The 21,647-nt window shown below is 52.8% G+C and overlaps 1 protein-coding gene across 1 annotated transcript; it reads right to left on the minus strand.

Moving 5' to 3' along the window:
• Positions 1–1,298: 1,298 nt before the first annotated feature.
• Positions 1,299–17,296, minus strand: TGFB3 (transforming growth factor beta 3). Its single transcript, XM_072864875.1, has 7 exons — positions 16,420–17,296; positions 10,615–10,778; positions 9,097–9,226; positions 7,435–7,542; positions 6,446–6,617; positions 5,717–5,870; positions 1,299–3,309 (listed from the first exon to the last, which is right to left on the minus strand). The coding sequence occupies exons 1-7, from the start codon at positions 17,129–17,131 to the stop codon at positions 3,151–3,153; spliced, it is 1,599 nt and encodes a 532-aa protein (XP_072720976.1). The 5' UTR covers positions 17,132–17,296; the 3' UTR covers positions 1,299–3,150.
• Positions 17,297–21,647: the final 4,351 nt, after the last annotated feature.

The following is a 21,647-nucleotide window of genomic DNA, read 5'->3' on the forward strand; positions in this document are numbered from 1 at the left end:
TTCACTCTTTCTAACCATTGATCTTTGTTAGAGTCACAGAAAGTGTGCTGGCATTGTTTTCATCAGCTTTTCTTTGTTCCTGTGAACAACAAAAGGCAACTGTTGGAAGCTGTATTCAGGGTTGGCAGTGAAGGTCCCACTTTTTCTTTCCCATTGTCTTCCTCAATTTGCCAGCTAGTAACACAGCATATAGAGAACTCTGCTCTGCCTTCTCACACAAGTGTCATGCAACGTTTTGGTAAGCCTGTGCCCAGGAGTGTATTCAATCTGTTATTAACCCCATGTAGATAGTATAGTTTGTTGCTGAATTATAGCTAAAACAGCCCTAGAAAAGCTATTTTAATTGTAAGAAAATGAATTCAGCTCCTGTCTGACAAGTCTAATTCTCAAATGTTGCTAGGGAAACGGAAGGCTGGACAGAGAAGCAGTAACTGAAATGTGTCTGTTTGACTTCAAGGATTACTGTAGCCATGAGGTTACCTGTGTCCTTGCTGGTTGGACACCCCAAGACTCTTCTCCCCTGATTTTCCATTGCCATTTTGCCTCCTTTCCAAGGAGACAACTGGCTTGGTCATTTTGCCACCCCTCTCTGCCACTGAGGAGCAGCAGTGAACAAGGGCTAGTAAGACCAGACCCACCTCAAGGGGCTTGCCAGGGTTAATCTGTGGGTGGTTCTGACATGCTCCAAGTGCCACGCAGGACCGTGAGCTGTGCAAGTGTTCTAGCTCAGCTCTTTGCAGCTCCCTCTCCTTGGGTTTGGGTTTTTTTTTTCCCCTCTTTACTAGCAAGGAAGCCCTTCAACTGGATGGGAGGCAGAGCCAGCGCAGGGCTCAGGAGGAACAATGACCAAAGAACAGACTGCAGCTTGTAAACTAAAACCTCCCCAAGGGCTGCTGCTAAAAGGAGATTAGAGAGAATTTCTATGCCAATTGGCATGTGGATTTCCCCCCACCCCCAATTGCAGGCACTAAATTTCTGCCCTGTCTATCAGCATGGTAGTGTAGTCATAATGCATTGATTTGCTCCTCCTTGGGCAGGCAGGGGTGGAAGCATGGGCATGGAGAGTTGTACAGGGCACCGTAATACAGCAGTGCTGCAGGACCAATCAGAGCTGCACCTTTCATCATCACACTGATGAGAGGTCAAGGAGCCCCAGAGATGAAAGGGATAAAGCTAAGCACTGGGGAGTGCCTCTATCAGATCATGTGTGCCCCAGCCAAAATGTCACACAGGTTGGCAGGCTCCCTCCACTGACCCACCCTTGGTAACCTCTAGCCAGCTGGTGATGGTGCAGGGAGGGTTGTTTACAGTTTATTAAAATGCTTGAGATTACATGTTATGGCAGCCTCACGTGAGGTATATGGAAGCAGCCGCTATTGTGAAGGGCTTGATGGAAGAGCTGAATTCTGAGCTGACCACAGACAGCCCTGGCCACAAGCGATTAACCAGCTAGGTGTCATTTTACACTCAGTTGCTGGGGACCAGGAATTGGGAAGGGACAGGGAAGAACCTCTGTGGTCTCTAGGACATGACTTTAAGTAGTTGTGGTTCAGAGAGGCAGCCTCTGAGTCTCACGTGGCATGCAAGCACTGGAGATTTTTACCTTTGGGAGTATCTATGGCTGAAAAAGCCCATACTTTTTTAAAAGAGTACATTGATTGCTTGCCTGGGCAACATCTGTGAGCTTTTTATGAGCATCTGCAGTATTCATGGTAAATCAGGAGGGGTGTGTTATTTACCTGTGTGTACAAGTCTGTACTGGCAGACCATATATATTCAAATGGACATAGGACATTTGTCAGCTGTGGCAACTGCACTGCCCTGGTTATTTAAACAGTATTGTTGGAAGTATTTTACGTTTGAGGTGAGCTTTATATGAATCTATCAAAACCAGATGCCAGATGCAGGTGTCTGAAAGACTAGGGCAGGACAGGGCATAGATACACCAGGCACAGTTTGAGGGTACCAAGGAATTTCTGTTCTGGGGCTCTCTGGCTGACCTGAATTCTGTCTGTTCCTTTGAAGAGACATTTTGGAAAGGGGAAAGATTTTAGAGTGACTGAGTATGCCACAGCAGCAGCAGTTTAAAAACAGCAAACCATCTAACCCTCCAACAAACAACTTGCTTGTGAAAAAAAGAGCATCTCCCCCCCAAATATTTATTTTTTTACAATGTTTTTGAGATTACTATTTTTTAAGTCTTGGCAGGTGAGGCCTGGGCCACATTCAGGTCATCATACAGAACAGATGCAGAACACCCCAAAGCACCTCACAAACCACAACAGACAAGAGGTCCTCAGGGTGTATCAGCTCACAAATGAATGGGCCCAATATTCAGTTACCCACAGATATTGCTCCTGCCCTGACCCAGAAACCATCTCTCAGAAACTCCAGGAAGGGAAAAGAGCTGAATGAAGACATCAGTCCCTCTGAAAATGGATTCAGCACCCTCTTTCCTTGTATTTGCCCACCCTCAGCAGGCTGGCTGGGAGCCTTGCAGTTTGCGTTTAGAAATCAATAGCCAGGATCTGCCAACTGAACTTACAGGTTTGGCAGACACAAGAGTTTCAGTTGCAGGATTCCTGGATCACAGCTCTGAGGAACAAAAGTCTAAGTGTATCTCTGAGCATTTCTTCTCTCAGCAGCTTCCCTTCTTGGTGCATTTTCTTTCCCTAAAGAAAATTTCACAGTTTCCTCCTACAGGGGAAACCTTTAATTCTTCAGGCCAGTGGGGAGGGCTGAGGTCCTAAGATAGCTAAAGCTAGACTAGAAAACATCACCCCATTTCCATTCCCCCTTTTACCTGCTCTTTCTCATTCCCTCGCTTTCCCAGCTCAACCACCCGGCATTCAAATACACAGCAGTTCCTCCACCCTGTCCTTCTCTTCCGCACCAACTGTCCAGCCATTTTGGAGAGTGTGGCCTTCGTGTCACCAAAGTAACTCCCAGAAGGAACATGACACTGCCAACAAGACCAAGAAATGTTCCAGAAGAGATCCCCAAGGGCTGCCAGACCCTAAGTCACAGGGTTTGGCACTTGGCCCTCAGCATGCGTAGTCTCTGACCCCCAGTTCCTTTTGTGTTAGACTAGGAGCAGGAGAGTGGGTGCTGACAGTTTCTCTCTTGGCTTTGGGCGGGCCAGGGTGCCTTTCAGCTGCACTTGCAGGATTTCACCACCATGTTGGAGAGCTGCTCCACTTTGGGGGTCCTCCCAACATAGTACAAGATAGTGAGCGGCTCCAGGTCCTGGGGGACACAGCAGGGCGAAGCGGATGCCTCAGGGTTCAGCGTGTTGTATAAGCCCAGCACCTGCAGAAACAAAGTAAACGTGGTGACAAAGTCAGGAATACGTTTCAGTTGGTTGAGGACAGGAAGGGACTGCAAAGCCAACAGGTCTCTAGGTGCTTGGACTATGCTCATCAGAGGGTATTTCCCTGAGGCAAGTAATACTCCCCTGTCACTTCTTGATCATGGCCTGCTTCTAAAGGGTCTCACCTGCCCTGGCCTGACTCTCAAGACTTTTTTTTTTTAATTGTAGTAGCCTTGCTCTGTGGCTGATGCCTAAGGGTTGAAGGAATACAAGTAGTTGTCTCCTTTCATCTCTAATTTGGTATGGTGGACAGTGTCACAATTTTCGCTTTTAACAAGGCTGGGTGTAACCAGGTTGGGGCCATGTTGTCTTGGGTTCCATTAAAGAAACCAGAAGAAAAAACATCAGTGCTTCTTATTTCAACCAACATCTCTAGATAGCACTGGATGGATGCCAATCCTCTCGGGTATCCACAATTCCCTCCCAGCTTTGAACTGTCTGATGCTTTCTCCCTCCACTCCATCCTCCAAGTCATTACACTGTAATGCTGGAGCCAGGAGAGCGTCCTGTGGGACCCCACTGGATTCCTCCTCCCAGCTGGCCCCAGCCCACAGATGACTGTACACTTCAGCCATGTAACTGCTACAGAACAGTTGCCATGTTTCTTGCCAGAGGTGGCCGCTTCTCAGTGGTAAGCAATTTCTTGAGTTGTGGGGCCAAAACATGATCTCACCTACACTACTGTGGTCTCATTAGTGCTTGTCTGGTATAAACGACAGAGTCTGGCACATTGTCTTTTAACTACTTTACAGTCTTTGGGGATGAGAGGTGCTAAGGAAACATCCTGTTCTATCATCCAGATCCATGTAATCGCAGTCGTTCTGGTAGAAGCTTGCTGGGATACTGAGCAAAGTACCCCTGGCTGTACCACAGGGGCGCCACGTGCTCTGGGGCCGCTCTACTCAACGGAGACAGTAGGTTAAACAGACTGGTGAGAAATCTTCTTTTCACCATGTTTTTCCTAGGTGATGCTGGCAAGCTGTGAGCAGCTATATTGTTCTAAAGGTTTCTTGGATCACTCAGCTGACCTTAACGCTTGATTGTTTCCTTTCTTGCTCAAGAAAAGAACATTAGGAACCATTCTAAAATCTCCTTTCTCTCACACTGATTCAGTCCAGTTATCTACTAGAGAGCTTCTCAGGACAACCAGATGGTAAAGCTACATGCCCATTACCCTTCAAAGCTGTTCATTCCCTTGCCTTGTCTTGCGCTTAATGCCCAGCATCTGTTCACTCCATCATTCCCATAGATCGACTGTTCCCACTGATATTAGTCCTTGAGCTTCAGCAAGCCTTGCTGCTGTGCAGACTCTCAAGCTGTCAAGAAAATGTTAGCATCTTTTCTGCCATATCATCTTTACCTAGTTATCTATTCTTCTGCCAAATCTGCTTTTTCCAGTAACTTTTTTAGTGAAACCTGAAGCTAAGAAGTTGCTAGTGAGCTGTTGCATTGTCTGGACTGCTGCCTTTTCTCTTCTGTGGATAGAAGCACAGGATTTTCCTCTGGCTTTCCTTGCTTCGGCGATGGACTGCCTGCTCCTTAGCCTGCCTTCTCCCCTTGGTACTTCTTCCTGTGCTTTTCTATTGCTTTTATTTTCTTCCACTCTAGACAGTAGCCAGGCTCAGGTGGCATTCTTCCCAAAGACTGCCTAGTGTACTCACGTTAAATAGAGTTTATGCGCAAGTTACCCAAAGACATTTGCTTTCTGCCAGTTTTTACTCATGAATGTCACTGCCTAGTAGGTTCCTCCCTGCCATAGGTCAGGTGGGATTTATACAGCTGAAAAGGATGCCTGTGCAGAAAGGAGAGCTTACTGCATGGCTGTGTTCACTTCCAGACACGGACATGGATTTCCCTTCGCTTTTGGGCTACAGCTGCCCCTGTGGTAGCAGATGGCAGCTGCGTGCCATGGCACAACAGTTTTGCATGACAGCCTGGCACAGAGTGTAGAAAAATCCTCCATCCAGTGCAAACAGCAGGAGAAATTTAGGCAGAAGACAATTACCAGAGTTGACATTTGATGTGAACAATTCAGTTAATACTCTGGCCATTACCAAATAAGTATCCTAAAACCATCAGTCCTGCTGTTTCACATCTTATCCAAGAGACAGCAGCATCCTCCTCCTCAACATTTGGCTGGAAGCATGGCCTCAGTATTGACTCCAAAGGAAGCACATTTTCCCTGCTGAACCACCTAGACTCTTTTCTGTAGTTTCCTTGGACAGTTTTTTACAAGTATTGATCTGAACTGCTTTTGCTGCTTTGAAGAGACGGGATACGATCAGACTTGGGGAGGAAGGGGGAGTCACAGCCACAAGCCCTGACAGGATAATATGCTGGATGTACCGTGCTGTGAGTGGTGTCTGCACTGCGGAGGTACGGACAAGGGCCTGAACAAAAGTTAGCAAAGTAGCCCTTAGGCTCGTGGACCCATTTCCAGCCAAGGTCCTGTCGGAAGTCGATGTACAGAGGACGCACGCAGCAGTTCTCCTCCAGATTCCTGAAACACAGTATTGAAACACAGTGAATCTAAAGAGGGGCCTTATATGCAAGTGCGTGATGCAGCTTCCTGAGCAGGACTAGTACCAGCAGTGCCCAGTGGGACATGGTGTTCGCCTGTGCCAAGTGCAGAGGAGCGGCAGAGGCGAGCAGTGGCGGGCAGTTCAGCAGCCTGGCATTGTTTGTGCCTGCCGGCAGGCGGCTTCACCACTGGCCCAGGGAGGCAGCACCCTGCTCGCCCACAGCAGCACCCGGCTGCTCTCCGGCACCTGGAGCTAGCAGGGGGCTGCCACGGGTCCCTGCCCAGGCTGTGCTCCAGGAAGCCGCTTGCAAGTCTGCCTCCAGCCAGCGGCTCAGCCAGAAGCACACAGTGACTCTGCTGAGCTGGCCAGCATCGCCTTCTTGGACACTGCGAGGAGCAGCTGCCTGAGCTGTGCTCCTCATGTGACCCCTGTGGCATCATGGTGACCCACAACCCCCTTGGAGGGCTCTGCCTTTCCCGGTGGCAGGGAGTCTTGCCAGGCTTGCCCACCTCAGGCATGCAACCTTGTCACTCCAGGCAGGATTCTCACTTACCGGAAACAGTAGTTGGTATCCAGGGCCCGTTTCTTTCTCTGGCCTCCCAACGCTGGGCTCTCCAGCCGATGTGGGGGTAACATCATCAAGATGAGGTGGGGATTATGCAAGTCTTTCTGCTTCTTCAGGCGCCCCAGGTCCCCACGGCCATAGTCATCCTCACTGTCAATGCCTTCAGAGAAAAACAGGATCCACAAAGAAGAAGTCAGTGCGGAAGTGGAGGACGCAACAAGACTTTTCAGTGCATTTAACACTCTCATGCCTGCCCTTGAACCAGGCTGAAAGGGATTCACGCACCATGTCCACTTACTCTGGGACTTATTCCCTCACAGGGACCCCTTTAGCCCTGGTGAATCCGACTGCTGCAGGCCTGAAATAGAGGCTTACGGGCCACCTGTTTTACCATTTGCAAACTGCTGGTGGGGCCATTAATCCATCCCACTCACTCCTGGCTTTGGTCCCAGGACAGGCAGGAAGATGAATGGTTTAAAGAAGATGTCAGATCATTGGCACTCTGCAGAACAGCCTCAGAAATGGAGCCTGTGGGGGCCAGTGGCTGCAGCCCAGGGCTGCAAGCCAGGAGGTTCCTAGTTCTTAGGCCAGCCAAGCCGCTGACTCTCTGGGCCACCTCACACAGGATGCCTGACTTCCTTGTGCTTCAGTCACCCTAACTGGAAAGCAGAGCCTCTGTGGAAATCTGAGAAGGCATCAAGCTGAACTTCCCAGAGAGACATTGAAATACAAAATTATGCCTTTCTGCAGACACTCGTGCAGACCCACCCAGCCTGCACTTCCTTTCTCCCATTTCTAACCTATGTACAAAGTACATATACCCATATAATTAACATGCAAACCCAGATGTGTATGCTTTAAGACAAATGTTACACAACATAAAATGCTCAAATATGCAAAGCAAGACCTCATTTTTTCTTCAGATACTCTGGGCTTTCCCTTCCCCAACAGCCTCCCCTAACCCAGCTCTTTATCACCTTTGAACTTGATCTCCAAGACCTCGTGCAAATTCTCCAAGATGTCCCCGTTGGGCTGAAAAGTATGGCAAGGACAGTGTATGCTAATTTCCAGGCCAAGGTTGGACTCTGCAAAGAAGGAGATGACTCTGTGAGACAGTATTCCTCAGCTGGGACACCTCCTGGCGCAGGGAAGTTTCACTGAGGACATGTACTGTGGTAACTCTAGACTGTGGGTCAGTCTCAAAGTCAGGGATGCTATCAGAGTTGGGGAACGGAAGCTGCCTTGGAAAGGAGAATGGGAAGCAGAATCTTGTGGCTTCACCTGTGCCAAAAGCCTTGCTCTTGCTAAAGGGAGCTTCCTGGGCAGGTCAGAAGGGTGCTCCTGGTTACTGTTTTTAGGCTATTCAGCATCCAAAAGCATTTGTGAGCTTCAAGGAGCTCCACTGGAAAACAAGTATTTTGAAGAGCTGGCTTGCGGTGTCCGTGTTAAATCAGTTTTGCCATCCTCAGTACCTGTCTGCTATCTGGCTTCTGGTTAGTGTCTGAAGGAGAGATCTGAAAATGAGCAAGTTGGATATGGACAAGTAATTTCACTGGAAGCATTTTTCTCAACAGCTGCAACCTCCTGTTTCGTTGAACTGCTAGCAGTCTAAGTCACACACACTTTCCAGAGGCAAGTCTATTTTCATAACTTCCTGGACCAGTCATGCTGTGTGGGCCTGACTAAGGGAACATAAGACTTTTATGAAAGCTCCTTTTTTATGTTGTGTCATGAATTAAAACATCTGGCTCCCTGGGGCATTGACAAGGTGCCTAGCACCTTTTTTCCTAAGCACTGTATACTCTGTGATGTCTTGTCAGCTAGCGTGCCTGCCCAGAGCTCGCTGCAGTTCCAGCCCTGAACTCCAGCCATCAGGATACAACTTAGATTGCTTGAAAAAGGAGGAGCCTACAAGCTCACAGCTTACCCTTCCAGGGAGCGGCTGCTTGCCAGTACCTGCATACCAGTTTTCAGTGGCACCTAGCTTCTATCTGTGAGGCCAGTCCAGCTGTGAGTCACGGTGCCTATGCTCCAGCTGTGAATGGGGTCACTGTTCTTGCTGGGAGCTGCCCCATAACTATCTGTTGGGCTGCCCAGTGGTGGCAGAGGTATGTTCTCTGCAGTGCTAAAGCCTCCATCTGTCTAGGTGTGTCAGCCTCTGGTATTTCCTCACCTTTATACCTGCCAAGCTGTAAACAGCTAAAGAAACCAGGATCCTTGCTGTTTTTTCCCTACTAAATTTGCTCTAGTCCACATGAAAATTAAAGCAGAGCAATTCTCATTTTCTATGTATTACGGATTATAGTTTAGACAAGCAGAGGGGACCCCTGCTTAGAATCAAAGAACCAGAAGAAGTTCCAGCATCTCTCAGTGAAAACATTTTCCTCCTCCAGAGGATGAATCCTCATTCTGACTCAGCCCACAGAGCTACACAGTGGGGACTCCAGGACAGAGCTAGGAATGTGGCAAACGTCATGCACTGAGGTAGCTCTCTAGGGGAAACCTTGTTCTCAGACTGAAAGAAGCTGTCCTCTATGTGAGCCAAGCTCCTGCAAAAAGGGGAGCAGAGAGATACTCCTGTCAACATTGATCCACATTTCTATGGATGCCTTGACACCCAGTCCAGCTAAGACCCCTACCTCTGTGCAGAAGCCACTCACGCACAGTCTCCGTGACATCGAAGGACAGCCACTCAGGGGAGCCCCGTGTCTGCACATTCCTGCCACTGAGGTAGCGCTGCTTTGCTATGTGCTCATCCGGCTGAAGGATCTGCGTCAGAAGGAGTGGTAGAGAGAATCAGCCAGTGCCGCGCATAAGGAAGGGATAGCCTTGGGTCTTTTTTCTTCCGCAGCTTGCTAAAAACTAATTCAGAAGGTTGGTCCCAGCAAGTGAGACACCAGGAATACCCTGGCACAGGTGACAAGGACATGCTTCACGACCAACCTGAACTCCAGAGATCTACACAATGCTTATTTCTGTGTCCTAAGCAGCCCACCTCTCTCAATTCATCCTTGTTTCAGGGCACATATCCAGAGGCAGAAGCACACAGCAATTGATCTAATGGGTGGTTTTGTTTCTGTACACACCTGTGGGATGTGGATCTGGATTTCAGAGTAGAACCAGCAGTGGGCAATAGAGCATCTTGCCACAGGTCCCTTGCCCAGCAAGCCTATTGAGTCCTACACTGTGGCATTTTCATGTGTCCTACACTCTTCAACAACTATCAAAACACACCAGGGCTGATCAGGTTTGGAGACCTCTCCCCCTGCTCTGACGTCTCTTCCCGCTTCCAGACAAACAGCCACAGCCTGTGCAAGGTGTTCCTTCCTGCAGGACCCCAGGTTCACGCCACAGAGCACTGAACCTATGGAGAAGCTCTGGGGTTGACTCCTTGTCAGTTGTGTCACCTGGTGGAGAATTGGTCTGACCTTTGAAGCTGAATTCCAGGAAGTCCTCAAGAGCTACCAGCCACAGAGTGATTTTAGCTGTGCTCTTACTGCAAAGTGGACAGACACCAGCCTGTGGGAATGTGCTGCCTGGATGCTAAACTGTACCATCAGCTGGGTGGTCCAGCCCAGGCTAAGACCACTTCCAAACCTGAACCAGACCTTATTCTGCCAGGGGAGTCCATGGGTTCAAAGCAAACTCCAGATAAGTACCTGAATTAACGGTGCCATGAATTGTGCCCCTGAGGAGCTGCTGCTGAAGGGAACATTGAAAGCAAGCATTATTTTTCCAGTAAATCAGTGACAAGACAGAGACCTCCATCCGTTGGATTAGCACCAGCTGCACTGCGACAGTCAAAGGAACAAAACTGCCAAGGGACCTAGCATGCAGATGTGACAGAAGGGTCAGGGCTGCTCCACTGCTGAGGGGCTCCCCTTCCAACCCCCTTCTCAGCACAGCAAAGAGCTGCAGTGGGCACCATGCCCGGGTGCCCAGAGCAGCCAGCCAGTGTGACTGGGGGAAGGACAGCACCACACTGTAAAAGGAAAGAAAGATGACTGTATCACTGCATATGCTGGAAGAAGCCTGGGGTACAGCATGGGATTTCTTCTCTCTCTCTTCTGTGGCCCTGCACATATCAATTGAGGCAACCATTACGCAGCCGAGCTATTCTGGGCTCAGGCACAGGAGAAGGTGAGAAGGATACTCACCTGGAAGAGCTCAATGCGCTGCTCGCTACGTTTGGAGCTCGGGTTGGGCACACGCAGCACCCGAAACTCGGCCCGGAACAAGTTGGTGCTGTTCTTCTCTGCCGAGGACACGTTAAAGCGGAACACGTTGGAGGTGACACCTTTTGGACAAATGCCCAACTCATCTAGGAGAAAGAAAGATGGAAAGACTGAGAACCACAGGTCAGAGGGGCAGGATCTCAAATAAATACTGTTTGAGAAAGAGGTTTCCAGCAGACACCTGTCATTCAAACATCTTGCCACCTGTGAAGCATGGCTGTCTAGCTAAAGGTGACACAGGATGAATTCACTCAAATTTGGTCTACACCGCAACATTTTGCAAAATCTCCCCACCACTGCCACCATTATTTCAATGCTACAAGCCAGAGAATCAGTAGAGATCAACCACAGTATTTTTAATATTACCTCTTCTAACTCTGCTCATCAAATGTTGCTAATGCTCATGAGTGTGCTGCATCCAAAATGACAACCCCAGCCAAGGCAATGGGACAACTTCATTTGCAGCTAGTGGGGCCCATTCCCAATAGCAATGATGGTGTGACTCTGCTCATGCTGGAGACATGAAGCCACATAGGAGGTGATCCCATTGCTGTCGAATCTTAGTTTTTACAAACCTTGACATTGTCTCCTAGAATGAAAGCCAGCCCAGTCCACAAAGCATGAGGTGTGGAAGACTTTTTGGGGCAGTGGCTATTCAGTGTGTACTGAAAGAACTGGGTTTTAAGATCAGTTTTCACTCATGGCCTGGAGAAGGAATTCATGAATAGTACTAGATACAGAGTTCTTCAAGGACAGAGTAATAGTGCTGAGAGGCCTGCAGAGATCAGACACATAGGCAGGAAATAACACAGCAATTCTCTGCCTCAATGTGTGCCTGCTGAGCAGAAAAATCCATTTCACAGATGTCCCAAAAGAGAGTAGGTAAAAGCTATGAGGTACAAAACAGCGTCCTCAAGAGAAAACAAGCCTCTCTTCATTGGGACGATTTTGGTCCCATGGAAAAGTCTTTGCAGTCGCTGCTGTTCCTCTCCTATTGCCCTCTGTTAGCCTTGAAGGCTCTAGCATCATTAAGGCTTCCTGCAGACAAGACACAGCAGCTCCCACTCTACGCCCACATGCAGGTTTGTTTGCAGCCGTACAGAGCCTCTCATATGACCTGTGACTGTTGACCAATGCAACACAGGGCTCTCATGTCAGCTGACATTTAAGCTGGTTTTAAACAAAAAAAAAAGAAAACAGAAAGAAAAACTATCACCTGTTCCCAGCCATGGTTCCATCCTGTGACACATAGGCTAGAAACCCTAGTTGAAGCAACCTTCAAGTTAGATTCCTGGAGTCAGCCCCTCTCTTCACAACACTGCCACTATCTCCCCAGGGAAACAGCTTCTGAAGATGGGCTAGTGTGACATGGCTCCTGAGCACAGAGGTTCACCTCCCATGCCAAATTCTGCTTTGAGCAACACTGATGCACTTCCAGAGTCATCTCCATGAAGATGAAGGTCTTCCTCTTGTGCTACACCCAGATTCAGCAAGCAGGAGCCTGCCAGTTTACAAGGATGTGTTCTTAGGGTGCTGAAGTTTTACTCAATAAGCTAATGACCAGATGCTCACATTGGGCTTTAATTGGAGGGGTTTTTTGTCATTTGTACTACTGAATGGAACAGCCTTTCCCATACAGGGAAGTCTCTGGCTGCTATTGAAGAGATGGATGTTCGGTAGTCCCAGGAGACCAGACCCCACTGCAGCCATGAGCTGGTATGCTCAGCCCAACAACCCTGCAGTACAAAGAGTACACCGAGCCATGTGAGGAACTCCACTGTAGGGACTCCACCACTGTGACCAGTTCTAGGTTTTATGCCACAGAAAAGCACAGCAGAAAACCCAAGCTCTGATCTCATTAAATGCCCAAAGGCATCTTCCTGGCTGAAGTCTAACACTGATAACTGTTCTGTGTCCTAGACCTAGGCAGATACTGTATTTTAATAACCCCTTAAGCTGTTTTGCACTCCTAGACCTATTAATAGTGCTGTTAACAGCCTGCCCTTCCATTTCAGACCTGACTGCCTGTCCATGAGGGGTGTCCCAGTAATCATCAGAAATGCCTTTCTAGATCAGACCAGTGGTCAGTCTAGCCCAGTATCTGTTTCCAACAGTAGTGCTTTATCTGACAATCTGTTTAGAGACTGCAGATCTGGTCCTACAGCACAGTGCAGATGAGAGACAAAAGAATTTATTGTTTATCATCTCCTTAAGATTTTTGGCTAAGTTAGGAAGCCATGCTGGTAAGAGATTACTGTATCTACTACTGTATTTTGCCTGCTGTCCTCACATTGCCTTCTACCTACTTACTTCACCAGCAAGGTGCTGGTGTCTTGGGAGACGTTCCTAGTGGAAATAGTAATAGCTATCTTCCCTTCCCTAAGAAGAAGTTTCATGTTCCCTTCATACCCTGGGAACAAGCTCTCTGTGATGGCGAGATGGAGCTGCATTCTGTGTTTCACTCTGAACACCATGAGGCTGGAGCCTGCTTGTCGTAGCAGGGTGTCCAGGATACACGTCTCACTCCCAGGAAGCTGACTGCTTTGGGGCAAAGTACTTTTTGCAAGAGGTCACAGGCAAAGGAGGCGAGGTGATTTTTCAGGGAACTTGGTCCAGTCCCAGCTCAGGTGTGTTAATCACACTGGAATCCGGACATGTCCACCTATCAGCACAGAACAAAGCCTGGAAGCAATATTCCTGCAAGCTCTTCCAGTCCACAACACTCTGGCTGTAACCAAGCCTGGAAACAGGGAATCTGTGACACCCTGTGCACCCATGCCAGTCCATGTCTGACCCGACAGCATGTATCCTCACGATCAGACCCTGCTGTTATTGTGCAGCCCAGACAGCCCAGAGCTGTTGACTGCACAAATGATGAGACAAGTAGCCTCTTAGGGTGGACAATGTGATAGAGGGAGCAGGTTCTTTTGGGAGCTTCCCTCTTCATACCATTGCTCTCAGCGAGGTGCAGTTCTCCACATGCTGCCAGTCCGACACAGCTGCTGTTTCTGGCAAGCCCCAAGAAGCCTGATGGCTGTGTGGTTAGGGTTTGATGTCAAGGAAGGGCAGGCTGTCTGCGAGTAGGTATTGCCTCACTCCGTATTATACCACTGGTACTTCAAGGTGTTTCATGCCAATGCTGCATAACTTCAGAGAAAAAATTGATCCTTCCGGAACTGTGCAGGTGGCAGGTCTGGAGGGAAGAGATGCTTGGCCCCAGCAACCCATGGCTTTAATTGCCTTGTCTCTCAGGCTGGCTTGGAAAATGGCATCTGTTTTTCCTCAGGAAGGTAAACAAAGCTATTTGCAGGACCGTTGCAGATGTTCTCGGAGCTTGAATCTAACCAAGTCAGTGCTTAAGGGGGTCTGAACCCCCATGAGTTTTAGGAGATCCCTGAAGTGAATGGCTAGTCAAAGAACGAGTTATTCTCTGAAAGAAAGTCCCTTATAATTCAGGCAATGTGCCTGAGAGGCACAGCAGAAAGACCATTCTGTGAGTCACCAAACAGCTCAGAGTGGGGATGGGGAACATGGTCCTGAATATCCTTCCTTCCTGGAAGGATGGGGCTCTCCCCGCTGCTATTTTTGCTCCTCAGCTCTCCTCACTTTTGGACCTTATGTCTTTGAGAAGGATGAGTTCTCAGAGCCAACGAGCCGCTTGACTAATAGTTTGGAGCTAGAACAGTTTGTGTGTGTGTGAGCATGCGTGCGCACGCATTTCAGACTTGTCTGTATCATCCTCGCAGTTCCCTCAATGGAGCAGTCCTCCCCTTCCCCCCCAGAGGAGACTGGCTTTGGCTCAGAGCGTGCTCTGAGATCACCACCTGGCACAGTGACAGAGTCATGGGAAAGTTGAACATCAGCCACTTCTGAAGACACGGGGCCAAATTCAGCTATGGTGTAAGCGATGAAACTCCCCAGGTTTCAAAAGGAGCGTGTCTCTTGACACCACGGCTGGTCTGGAGCTAGTCTCTCCCAGTGTGACCCAATTCCAAAGTTCCCTCTTTTTCTGGGTGGTGGCATCTACACTGCCCACTCCCAGAAATTCAATCTCAGCACTAGGTCTTTTGAACCCACTGCTCAGCACCTTGCCCCAGTGTCCTATGGGGACACGGGACATGTTCATTCATTTCCATAGGAATTTTCCCCAACCCACAGTCCCTCCTCACTGCTCCTTCTTGTGCACCACACGTCTTCATTCCTCTTTCCCCTCTACTTTATCCAAATCCACTCCTCCGACTTCATTTCCCATTGTTGTGCTTTCCCAGTTTCCTTCCCCAAAACACACCAATTCATAGTGTGGCTGTACTATTTTGCACAGACACTTGGTTTCCCTATACATGTTTAGAATTTCACAAATGGCACTTCAGTAGGTGAAAAATGTTGAAATACGGGTAAGCTGCTATACCCTGTGCACTTTCTGTTCCTCGAGGCTTGGTGTTTCCTGAGCTAAGAGCTAATCATATAACCATATGGAGTGCAGTCTGCTAGAGATTAAGTGAAATTTGTTGCATTACCACATTGTAGCTCTTATTCCAGCTCATCATATGTCAAGATTAACATAAACCTGGCAGAGCAACTGCATTCTGAGGCTGCCTGCACCAAGTCACAGCTCCTCCCCAGAACTGCTGGCATTCAAATCGTGTCCCCAAGACTGCACTACATCACAGGAGGACACCCTGGATGGTGGTATGACTGCATGCCCACCAACATCTTCCAGTCCTAAGGAATCCTAAGCACAGACCGAAAGGATTGCTTGTGCCTACATGTGCTAAGCATCTGCAATCTGCTTGGGGTTCACGTCTGCTCAGTCTCTGTCTTTGCATCTGCATCTGCTCAGCTTCTGCACCTGAATCTGTTTAGTGTCCGCATCTGGGCCTGCTCATCATCTGCTCCACACCTGCTCAACATCTGTCACGTTTCCTCAATGCCTGTGTTCCCTTGGGGGTCCCCTTTGCATCACTGTCTGCTTTGCACCTGCTCAGTATCCCTGTTCTTTTCTACTCGCTCTCTGAACCCTCACGCTATCCGAGGAACACCCTCGACAGTGTCCTCCAGGCAGCAGTCTCTTCGGCAAGTGCCTCTCCACCTTCTCTACAGCCAGCGCGGGTGCTGCCCAGACCAGACAGGTTGCCTGTATCTCTGCGGCAGGCGCCGGCGCTTCAGCAGGGAGGAGTCCGTCACCCAAACGCGAGACCTGCACCTTCTCCTAGCCCAGTGCCCAGCATTCACCCCGAGACCCAAGCTGCCTCCTCTCCCGCTGCCTTCCCCTCTCTCCTCCCCTCCCCGCCTTCCCCCAGATGTCAGGGCTGTAGACGCGGGCTTGGCTCGCTGCTCCCGGCTGGGGCCCGGGCCCATGCCGCTCCCGGCGCCCACCTCCTCTACCTGCGGCGGGGCCGCTCGCCGCCAAGCCCCGCGCCGTCCCGTCGGTGCTCCGAGCGCTCGCCGCCCCGTGGCTGCCCCCGTCCCGGCCCCGGGACAGCGGCGTGCGCCCCCCGCCCCCGCTCGCCTCCGCACCCGAGCGTGCAGGCAGGCGGCGACGCGCCCCCCGCCGCGGCGGCCCCCTCCCGCCTCCGCGCTCCCGCCCCGCCGGGAAAGCGGCCCCTCCCGCGGGGGCCCGGCGCCCCTCGGCCCCGGCCGGCCGCCCCTCCTCCGCGCCCGGGGTCCCGGGCAGCCTGCCCCGCGGGCGCGGCACCCCGGCCGGCACGGGGGGAGCCCAGCACTTACTGTGCTCGGGGAGGCCCTGGATCATGTCAAATTTATGGATCTCTTTGGCATAATATTCGGACTCGGTGTTGTCCTGAGAGCAGCTCTCCTCCTTCTCCTCCTCCATCTCTTCCAGCAGCTCCCGGGTGCTGTTATAGAGGGCCAGGATCTGGTAGGGCACATGGGCCGGCCCCACGGTCTCCGGGGGGCTGGTGAGCCGCAGCTTGCTCAGGATCTGCCCCCGGATGGCTTCCACCCTCTTCTTCTTGATGTGGTCCAGGTCCAAGGTGGTGCAGGAGGACAGCGAGAGGCTCACGGTGGCGAAGCTCAGCAGGGAGAGCAGCACCAGAGCCCTTTGCACGTACATCTTCATGTGCGAGGGGGCGGCGGCGGGGGCCCCCGGGAGAAACCCCCGGGCGGCGGCGAGCGGGCGCGGGGGACCGGGCGGTGTGCTGGCGGCAGCCTCCCCAGATCCCGCAGGCTGAGGCTTGGCGAGGAGGTGCATGAACTCACTGCGCCGTGCGCGACTCAGGACTTCCAGGAAGAGCTGGCAGCGCTCCGCAAGGAGAAGCGGCAGGCGCCGTGCCTCGCCGCGCCGGGCTCCTTCCCCATGCGCCGCCCCGCGTCCCGCGGAGCCGGGGGCGCCCCGCCGCGCCGCGCCGCACGTGTCAGCGGCCCGCGCCGCCCCGCCGCCGCGGGGGGAGCGCGGCGCCCGCCCCTCTCGCTGCACCATTCATGCCCCCGCCGGGCCCCGCGCCCTACATCGCCCGGTGCCCGACCCCCGGCGGCCGGCAGCGCGGCACCGCGGCGCTCCCCCGCCCAGCCGCGAGCAGCGCCGCCGGGCCGCCCGCTGTCCCCGCGGGCTCCGCTGGCCGCCGTGCCCCGGCCGCGCCGCGCCGCGCCGCGCACCGCACCGCACCGGCCCGGCCCGCCCGGCGCCGCGCCGCCCCTCCCGCGCACACTGCCTCTCCCTCGGCCTCGCCGCTGAAATTTTATACCTCCCTCCCATGACGTCCCCGGGACGGGGCTCGGGCGGGGGAGGGAGCTCCAAGCCCGGCCTTCGCCCGCAGCACCGCGCTAATGGCTTCAGCAGCCGCGCAGCCACCGCCGCCCGGCCGCCCTCCGCCGCCGCCGCCGCCGCCGCCGCACCCCCCTGCCGGGCCCCGCCGCCGCCCCCCGCGCGGCCGGCGGCGCCGGGCCCCTCGCGCCCCGGGGCCGGGCCCCTCCGCGGCGGGGCGGCCCCGCGCGCCCTCCGACGTGGCCGCCGCACCGCGGTGGCGGTGGCGCGCGGGCGCCCCCTGCCGGCGCCGCCGGGGCAGCGGCGGGCGCGGGGCGGCGGCGGCTGCCGGGCCCTTCGCGGTGGTCCGCCGCGCGCTGGCGGGCGCGCGGGGAGGCCCCTCCCGTTTCCAGCTGCGAAATCGCATTAAAAGCGGCTAAAAATACCCCGAATACTTTCCTGATGCGGTTTCTTTCCGAGGGAGGGAGGGGCCGGGTGGCCGGCGGGGGCCGGGCGCCGCGCCGCGGGCGAGGGGCTGCGGCAGCCCCGGCGGGGCCCAGGCTGGCGGCGGGGCTGGCGGGCCGTGCGAGGCCCCGGGGCCGGGGGAAGGTAGCGGGCAGGCAGGGTGGAGCCCTGCGGCCCTGAAGGCAGGTGGCCACTGGAGCGCAGAGGAGTCCCCCGCCGCGGCAGCCCTCGCCAAGGGGAAGGGGCTGCTTCGGGCACCCGCCGCCCTCGAAGGGGGCCAGGGCCACACGTGGGAGACAAAACACCGGCCCCAGTTGTGGTTTAGATCCATGACCTGGGCCTGTGCGGGCTCCTCTCCTGGGGCATGGCCTGACCGTGGCCACCCGCCACACCAGCCTCCCTCCTCCCTGCCCCGGGCTGGGCCTGTGCCCGCTGCCCTGAGGCCCAGGGGCTCCCGGCCCCTGCAGCAAGCACTTTTCTCTTGCCCTTGCCTGGACGCTGCCCCCAGCTACGCAGGGACTCCCCACCGCACCGCCCAGCCCTTCTCCCGGGGCAGAACACCCCTGGGCTGGCGAGGCGCCCGGAGGTCTGGGGCGGGATGGCGGCTCCGTGCCTTCCTGACCCAGCGCAGCCACTCGCAGCACCGGCTGCTCTGCCAAAGAAGCCAGCCGCCTGGCTGTGCCGTTGGGAAGATGCAGCAGGGACAGCTGCTGTGGGCGAGGCGGGAGCTGGGCAGAGCTCTCTGTGGAAGCAAATCCTGGGGGTTTTGTGCTCTGGGAGAGGTGGGCCCCAGGGGCATGTGGCTCCAGCGCCTGGAGGGGGTGGTGTCTGGCAGCAGTGCAGCAGATCCGTGGCTGGAAACACCGGGCACGGCTGCGGGGAGCCTTCCCTCGCCTGCATGTTCGGGGGTCTGGGTCTGGGAGAGCACTGCCAGCTCAGAGGCCAGCGGCTCACTGAAGACACGGAGTGTGGAAGAGGTTCAGAGGAAATCCATGGGGCAGCTGGGGGTGCTGGATGCCCGGTGAGCCTGTTCTCTGCAGCTCTGAGGAGACCGAAGGGTGAGCTGCTCACAGTTTGTGCGTGCTTTGCTTGGGGAAGAGGAATTTGAGTTCCTTGATGGAGCAGACAAAGATGTAACAAGATCTAGTGGCTCTAAGATGATGTCTGGTGAATCACGACTTGGAGTAAGGTGCAAAGTCTGAGTGCTGCCGTTAACTATCCATTGAATATTTTTATGTAGATTGGGATGGATGTTTCTAGAGCTCCCCAGGCACTTCTGAAATGAATTCTGGATGCTGCACCGCTCTGGGACCTTCTCTACCCCACGTTAGGTTGGAGGTCACACTAAATGCGGTAGAACTGATTGCTTTGGACTTCAGTAATCCATTTGCCACAGTGTCGCATGGTGAGTTATTAGTTAAGATGGAGATAAGTACAGGAATTATTAGAGATTACTAGAGGAGTTCCCCGGTGGCTGGTCCCAGGCCCAGTTTTCATTAATGATCTTGGCACACTGAAATGGATGTGCTAATGAAATTGGCTGCTTATCCAAAGTTGGGAGGCATTGTCGATACAGGGGAGGACTGAGATAATCTGTAGGAGGGGGTAGGCAATTTTGACGGCTGAGACAGTAGAAATGGGATGAAATGCAATAGTACAAAATGTAAAGTTATGTTGTTAATGGCTGAGAGCAGACTCTTCTGTTACGAGTTGACAGTGGGGACTTACCGCTGGGAAATCATAGTGGAGAAGAAGGATGTAGGTGTGGTGCCGGTTCCAGTATTGGGCCACTCACTTTCTACTCCGGGCGTTGCTCTCTCGGGGTTGAGAAGCGGTGGGGAAGCTCCATGATCTGACGTGCACCGGAACTGCCACTGGTGGTTGCGAGGAGCAGTCGCTAACAGGTTGCACGACTTGGACAAGCTGGAATCCAGCTGGGCTGAGGGAGAGCCTGACGGGGCTACTGAACATGTGAGTATTGTAGGAAATATTTCACACTTGGCAACGCTGACTGGGGTTTGACAGTCTGAGCTGGGCTGGTGTAACCCGAACAGCGCCTGTTCTCATGGAGATCAAGACAGGCAAATGCGCGGGCCTTTTCTGCCTATCAAAGCCCCTTCCACCTTCCAGAGGGAGGAACCTCTTGTTTGAAGCTTTGCAATTGTTAAGAGATTTTTTTCCCGGAACCTGCACAAATAACAGAATATTTGCAGTTGTTTCCCTCCTCCAAAAACCCTTAGAGATGGGGTGCATACTTGGAGGTGCGCGGAGAAAAAAATTGCAGAAAAATCAAACTGAGGTGCTTGGAGCTGCAGTGTGCTGCTAGTGTGGAGCAGGCTACGGCAGCAGTCTTTGCCGAGCGCTTTGCTTCCCAGTGGAAGCTTAATGTTTTCAGTGAATTGGCCCATGTCGAAATCGGGAGTCTGGCTGGCCGCCTGATGCGAGGACTGGGTGAGGAAGAAAGGCGCAGCGCTGTGTCACTGGATGCTACTGGAATTGCCCTGCATCCCATAAATCCTACTGCTGACAGAGAGCCGCTTAAAACCTTTGGCCGCTCTGAATAAGGTGTTCATTGTTCTCTCCCACAGTAGTGCTACCACGAGGGCTTTCCACCATAGCTGTAGCTTTAACTATGCCTGTGTGCCCTCGCTCTAAAGGTGGTCTAGGACCAGAAGCATGTGGGAGTGCTCAAGTGTGATTGCTTTCCCAGACTCTCCCGGCTTTCTCTTGGGTAGAAGGAGGACCAGACATAAGCTCTATTCATAGATCCAGTCAAGGAGTAATCAACAGCAAACAGCGCTAGTGGGGGACTCTGTTAGTCCTATTCTGTGTGATCGGGTTTGGGTTGAAACCAGATGGAGGGAGTCCATGCTTAGGTGTGAGAACTTGTTCGTGAAAGGAATGCTTGCATCGTTCTTACTTGCTGTTCAGATGAGAGGGGATGGCAGCAGTGTGATTTATAGTGAGGGCAAAACTGAACAAGTAAGGCAAACTGAGGGCTGAGAATACACCTGAAACCGTACACGGGGAAAGAGAAACCCTGGCACCACGGACCTGAAGTGGACAGGAAGCAAGCACAGACAATGCCTTTAGACTGCCACAGCAGCACCAGATGTTTGTCCTGTTAACTGTCCCCTTCTTGGTTGAGTGGGGCTGCTCTAGGCCCAGGATCAAATGCTGCCTGCGGGGTCACCAGTAGGGCAGAGGAGAATTAAGCTGTTCAGAAAAGGTGACCCCAATGTTTAAAGCAAGCAAGATCCATTTTAGCCACAACATGAAACGATGGATGAAAACGCTTTCTCCCCTGTTGCCTGCCCCAAGCAGGCAAAAATGTGTCAGGGTGGGTGACAAACACCATTCCAATGAGTGGAGGAGCCCAGAGGGACTCAAGGCAGGACAGATTTTAGGTTTCATTCTTTCTGCACGTCTGCTCTTCTCTCTCGTCAAGAATCTCTGAAGTCAGAAGTCAAAGTTCTGAGGCAAGGCTCGATTCCCCAAGGGCTTAAATGTTTTCTTTCCCGCACGTGGATACCACCCTCCTTCAATCGGCCTGAGACTCCTCTCACTGGGGTGGGCAGCAAGCAGCACGGCATGTCTTGGGGGGAGCTGGGATGTGCTAGCGGGGTGGTGTCTGGGATGGGGACCCGGGGGGAATCATGAGGAGGGGCTTGGGGGGGGTCAGTTCCAGACAAGTGAACCCACGGGTCCTGCTGCTTTGTGATCTGTCCAGGGCGGCACCCCGTACTGTTCCTACCCTGCCTCTGGTAGGAACACCCTGCCAGCCACC

Source organism: Ciconia boyciana, chromosome 6, assembly GCF_034638445.1.
Source record: "Ciconia boyciana chromosome 6, ASM3463844v1, whole genome shotgun sequence".
Classification (NCBI taxonomy): domain Eukaryota; kingdom Metazoa; phylum Chordata; class Aves; order Ciconiiformes; family Ciconiidae; genus Ciconia; species Ciconia boyciana.

Bases quoted from the DNA above. Each gene is read 5' to 3' on its own strand.
- TGFB3 (XM_072864875.1), bottom strand. From the start codon at position 17,131: ATGGTGCAGCGAGAGGGGCGGGCGCCGCGCTCCCCCCGCGGCGGCGGG. The intron at 6,618-7,434 runs GTGATAAAGAGC...TTTTCTCTGAAG, and splicing joins CTTGGAGATCAAGTTCAAAG to GCATTGACAGTGAGGATGAC. The intron at 3,310-5,716 runs GTACATCCAGCA...TTGTTTCTGCAG, and splicing joins CAGACACCACTCACAGCACG to GTGCTGGGCTTATACAACAC.